General features: G+C 35.8%; 1 protein-coding gene across 1 annotated transcript; it reads left to right on the top strand.

Moving 5' to 3' along the window:
* Positions 1-779: 779 nt before the first annotated feature.
* Positions 780-5,729, top strand: LOC107742406 (transmembrane protein 88-like). Its single transcript, XM_016555349.1, has 3 exons — positions 780-1,110; positions 3,511-3,920; positions 4,898-5,729. The coding sequence occupies exons 2-3, from the start codon at positions 3,540-3,542 to the stop codon at positions 5,177-5,179; spliced, it is 663 nt and encodes a 220-aa protein (XP_016410835.1). The 5' UTR covers positions 780-1,110; positions 3,511-3,539; the 3' UTR covers positions 5,180-5,729.
* The last annotated feature ends 425 nt before the right edge of the window (positions 5,730-6,154 follow it).

Below are 6,154 nucleotides of genomic sequence, written 5' to 3'. Positions count from 1 at the left end.
GGAGAGAAAGCCTTCTTGATCTCTTTCTGTGCCACTTGGGAGTTTTGTCAATCTTCTTCAAATTTCACAGTTTTTTTGATATGCCTCTTAATCATGATATATATTTTCATCTCAGGGCATCTGAGTCCTTCTATTGTGCTTGAGATGCATCTGATTTTAGACCAGAGTCTGGTTCTTTTCTAAGACTGTGATGAAAATACAGAGGTTGTGAATGTAAGAACCAGGGTTATGCAACGGGCAGAGTTTTTCTTTTGAAAAATGAACCGATTCAATCATTCTAGCTATTCATTTACTCACAATACAAATTACTGCATTAAAAAGATGCAGAAATTCGTTTTTTAGGTTTGCTTTTACAGTTAAACTATAAAATGTCAGTTTTGTATAATGTGCTTGTAAAGATCTTTTCAATGGTCTTAAATGCACAAAATAAAAATGTAATTGCTTCAGAAAAAAACACTGTCACAACATATGCTGTAAAAACAATTGTTCAAAGTTGTAAATAAAACAATTATTGGAGTATGTTTAACAAGAAAATACTATTTCAGTCTTTCTATTTTAATTTAATGTTACTTGTCGTTTCTTTGTAAGAAATAAAATTGACTATTTCTGAGTGAAAATAGTTTCAAGGTCCTAATTTGTTCAGTGTAATGTGCAAAACACTCTTTTGTGGAGTGTGTAGCTCCAAAGGGAGTCGAGGTCATCCATCTTATTGGGCAAAAAAATCTCCTGGATAACACTACGCCCCCACTACCCAACACCCCACAATCCTAAATGCCCCAGCTAGTGCAGCGGGAGGCCAGAAAGAGAAGTGGGAGCGGAGAGATATTAGCAATCTTCGTCAAAGGAAGGAAAGAGCGGAGCAGGAAAGGAGGAAGAGAAAGGGCTGAAACAGAGGAATGACCGTTCCACAGAGTTCAGTTTCACACAGAGCCAGTGGACATGAAAACTACATGAATGAGACGTACAAATATAATAGACTGAAATAATCATCTCAGCCAGAGTGAAGGATTCACTGAGGAAAGGAACTATTATATAACAAGTAAAGGAAATTTCTCTGCAGGAGGAAAGGTGGTGTTTGGGGGAACGGACGATCAACTTTATTACTCTAATGTAAGTCTAGAAGATTTTAGATTTTTTTTTATTTTTTAGATTGTGTTTGGACTTATGTGAATAGCACTGTTTCGTGATGTAAATGTTTTTTAGGGTTTTACTTTATAGCGTGCCGTCCCTAAAAAACCTTGTCAGTAATATTTGATTTTTCTTTAGATTTTTAAAATCGTATTAGAATGATTTCTGAAGGATCATGTGACACTGAAGACTGGAGTAATGATGCCGAAAATTCAGCTTTGCATCACAGGAATGAACTACATTTTATAATATTTTAAAATAGAAAACAGTTATTTAAAATTGTATATTTTATATATTTTATATATATTTTAATATTTCACAATACCGTATTTGTGATCAAATAAATGCAGTCTTGGTGAGAATAAGAGATTCTTTCAAAAATAGTTTAAAAATCCTAATTATTCCAAACTTTTGACAGTGTATGAATTAAAAAAAAAATGTTATGTATGTAAATATGCACATATAAACTGTGGCCTTTAAATCATTCAGGCTTTGGATAAATTGATTTTAAAGGTCTTTCAGTATGAAGCATTAAGGCCTGGTACCTTGGATTCAGATTAAATATATTCTTAATCTAAAAATTGTTTTCAATACACCAGTGATAAACAGTAGTTTGAATTTATCTCATCAGTTTGTGCTCTGTTCTGTTTTCTGCCATATATACTGACCTTAATTCCCTAAAGACTGTCTATGTCCTGTCAAAACCCCCTTTATATATTCTAGATATTTTGTGGAATTTCCTGATATTCTGTATCTTGAATCAGAATGTAAGATTAGTCATGGTGGTGATTTAATCTTGGCAAATGTACAAATGTTTGCACTACTCACACTTAGGAAAGCATATAGCCTAAACACTTTAAATAAAATAAAATATTTCTATATCTAAATTAATATTTAATATTAATACTATTGATATTTCTATATCTAAATGAATAAATAATCAAATAAAACATGCAAATAATTTTACCACCATCACTTTGAATAATACCATGTGCAGAACTAATAAATGTAAAAAATGTGTATTTCATTCACTTAGAATTGATTGATGGTTCTTACAGGTCCCTACAATCATGTGCAGAACTAATAAATGTAAAAAATATAAGTGTAAAGAATAAATTAGTATGTTGGTAATTACGGTCACTTAAGTAAACACTGAAGTGATACAGGCCATTAAAAACTTCCTCAAGGTCACAGCAAATTGCTCCTTTAAGAATTTAAAAGGTGATTGTTTGGGAAAGATTTTTAAATCAAGATCTCGATAACATCGGAACTATAAATGGAAGCATGATATCATACTTGCATTCACTAAAAATTGAGCCCACTCCAAATAAACAAGATTAAGCAGAGGACTTATTCCTAGAAAGAATAAGCAAGCATGTGACCTCTGAGTTCAGAAGTCACAATCTAAAACGTTTAGATTGACAGAGAACATGATGATCTGTGCTCTAACATCTGTCCTCAATGCTATACTGCTCAATGTGTATTATTGATCAAAGGGACTAAACTGCATAAATCAGAGGATCATTAATATTTTCCTGGCATTCACTTGCTATTATTGTGAATCTGTAACAAGCTGTTAAAGGGCTATTTATGACCGTTTCTTTAGGATGTTGCTCTTTTGGGGTTCTGCTGTTTTATAGTATTTGTGGTCTGGTCAGCAGTCAGAGTTTCCTGATGAGCTGTTCCAAAGTTATTGTTTAGTATTTTTTGGTCATCCTGGAGATCGGGGTGGGGTCAGCGACTTCATTTCCTGATCTTCAGTGTTAGTTATTACCGTTTGCTTTCTCAACATTTTACCAGACCTTTTTAGAGGAATACAGTCCACACTTTTTAGTTTCCACCAACAATTGTTTTTCTTTTAAAAGAATATAATTTTTTAATGCAAGTTAAGCTCAATCAGCAGCATTTGTGGCACAACGCTGATGAACACAACAATTATTTTTCACTTGTCCCTCTTTTTCTTAAAAAAAAAAAACAAAAGTTTGGGTTACAGTGAGGCACTTACAATAGAAGTGAATTGGGCTAATTTCGTAAACATTGAACAGCTTTACAGTTCAAATAATACACATGAATTAATGTAAGTGTTTTAAAAAAATTAAGCTTAACTTTTAAATCCTTCAAATTAAAAAATGTGCCCCATTTACTTTTAATGTGTCTCAATCTTTTGCTTTTTTCTTCTTTGATCATAATCAACATTATTTCACAAACAGCTACTGTCCACTGAGCTTAAACTTCTTTTGAACCTGGAATATTCCTTTAATAGTAATTTTATTGCTGATAGCATGACTTAAAAAGCTATTTATCGCTGTATTTTGGCCAATTTACAGTAGCCAATTCATTAGTTTGATTTTTTATTAATTTTTTTTTTTTTTTTTTTGCCAGCCAAAAACTAGACTTTCATACCTGAAAGCATGATGAACGGCAAGATGAGTATTTCCCGTAATGGTACCTTGGAGAAACCCGCGTCCCTGCAGAGCGCCACGGACCGAGGGGAGCCCGAAACACCTCACCCGCGCCTCCATCACACCGGCTCCATCTCCTCGAGTACTCCGGCAAACGTGTCCAGCTCATGTGTGGTGGTTCCTCCTCCGTACTCGATAGCAGGCAGTGCGGTGAACGAGTCTCCCCTGGAGCTGAGGGGCTCTCTGGACTGTTGGGCCTGTTCTGTTCTGGTTACAGCACAGAATCTGATCATCGCCGCGCTCAATGTGGGTCTGGCTGCATTGATCTTCGGCCTCATCCTCTTGCCTTCGCTCGTCATGGTCGTGTTTGGCTTCCTCTGCCATTCAACGGTAAGTGCGGTTTCTAAGTTACGTAACAAATAAGTAAGACAACGTTAATATAAGGTTAATATCCAGTCCAAAATGACCAAATTTACTTGACCGATTACTGTTCTAATTTTTGTACATTAAAAGGGAGAAGGAAAAAAAAAGATTTGAGGTTCGGTTCAAAAGTTTGTGGTCGCTGGTCGGTAAGATTTTTTAATGATTTTGAAAGAAGTGCTGACCTAGTCTGCATTTATTTGATAAAAATACTTGAACAACGGTAATATTGTGAAATATTATTACAATTTAAAAGAACTGTTGTCTATTTCTGATATATTTTAAAATGTGATTTCTTCCTGTGATGGTAAAGCTGAATTTTCAGCAGTCTTCAGTGTCACGTGATCCTTCAAAAAACATTCTAATGTGCTAATTTGCTGCTTAACATTTTGTGGAAACCGTGATAAAATTTTCAGGATTGAATGTCTTTACTGTCACTTTTGATCAATTTAATAAATCCTTGAAGTGCTAATTTCCTTTAAAAAAATCTTACTGACCCCAAATTTGAAAGGTTATGATACATTTCGTATTATCCACCCCAAATTTCATCTCTCTCCCTCCAAAAGAAATGAAGACAGCTCAGATTGCTCTAGTGTCATTGCACTGATGATGACTAAACTTCCCAGAGTTCAGTCAAACTAACACAAAACACCTGGGTGAGCAGAGGAAATAAACTCTGTCACGTAATCCTCTCTTTATCATTTCACTGTGACAGTGATAAGTTAATCATCTCTAACTGAGCTGCCTCAGTCAACTCCCACTTCTTCACCATATGTGGATGTTTTTATTAATTTTCTTATCGCTGGTCAATGTAATCATGCTCTTATCTGATCTGACAATATACAGTATATCAGGCACAATTTTACAGTACTTTCAGTCCCCTCCCTCTCTTGTGAAATCTTCCTAACTAACCCCTTTTCTTGCACTCCTCCCTGTCTGCTCCATAGGTTCAGCAACACGGTACTTCAGTCTACTGTTCAGATCTCTTGGATGATGGAGGCTGTGTGGCTTTACTGGTGGTGGGGTTCCTGCTGCTGGCTCCGCTCCTGGTTCTGGCTCTGGCCGCTTACTGCAGGATGGCACGCCACCTCCAGCTGGGCCTGTGCTTCATCCCCTACAGCCGTGCTGTCTACAAGAACCTGCCTGCATCACGCCATGGAGGCCTGGGGGGCTGCTGTGGCCAGCAGGGGGCAGGAGAGAGCGAGGGAAAGGGTAGCGTGTGGGTTTGAGCAGTTTAAAAAACCTTACAAAAAACAACCTGGTGAATATAATGTGATTAGACATAGCAATAGGTCACATACAGAGAATCAAATAGTGCCAATATTTCAATACAAGCAGTGCCATGATCTCAGCAGTTTTGTTAAACTGAATTTTTACAAATTGTGCATTTAATTCAATGTCGGACTCTTTTTAGCTGTGCTTTTGCAGGGATGTTTTTCAGTCATTTTTAACTGGATCAACCTATAGTCCTTAGTCAGGGTAACACCATATTTCATTTTTGACAGGAATGAAAACAAGGCTGTGAAGGATAGAAGTGCAGTGCGTTCAGTGGATTTTACTGTTGTTTAAGAACATAAAGATTTTTCAGCTGACAAAACATCTTTTTCTGTAGACAAAAGTTTTGAAAGTTGTGCGTTGTGAAAATTACATGATCTAGAATCTTTATACAGTCTGTGGCATTGTAAAGACTATAAGGCTTATGATGCATGAGGTAACTTTTTGAGCAATGTTGCTGGGCAATGTTGCTTGGGCACTTTCCCATTGAGAATGGGCAACAAATTTCTATCTGGATACTATCTGTTTCACCTGGTTGCCCGTTAACATCAACATTGCCCAAAAAGTTGCCCTGTGTATCATCAGCCTAAGTCTATCCCGCAGCCTTGTTTTCATGTGTTAAATTCAATATGGCATCTATAAAGTCTGTAAGATGATGAAAAAGTGTGGAACTATTTTTAAAAATGAAATAGATATTTTAATGTTGTTCCTTTGTAACATGTGTTTGCATTTGTACTATTTTAGTGATTTTTTGTACATTTAACATGAATAAGTGACTATGAAGTCGTTGTAAAAAAAATTCTTATTGCTGCACAAACACCTCTTACAACTTATAAAATAAATAAAACATTCCCACCACAAATGTATGAAATATCAACTGCGAGTAGTTTGATTTCTCAGACATCAGTGATATCTGTCAGACACTAGGC

Source organism: Sinocyclocheilus rhinocerous, unplaced genomic scaffold, assembly GCF_001515625.1.
Source record: "Sinocyclocheilus rhinocerous isolate Xijiao unplaced genomic scaffold, SAMN03320098_v1.1 scaffold1127, whole genome shotgun sequence".
Lineage (NCBI taxonomy): Eukaryota > Metazoa > Chordata > Actinopteri > Cypriniformes > Cyprinidae > Sinocyclocheilus > Sinocyclocheilus rhinocerous.
The sequence above is the reverse complement of the archived record's forward strand: the minus strand, read 5'-3'. Positions and strand labels throughout refer to the sequence as shown.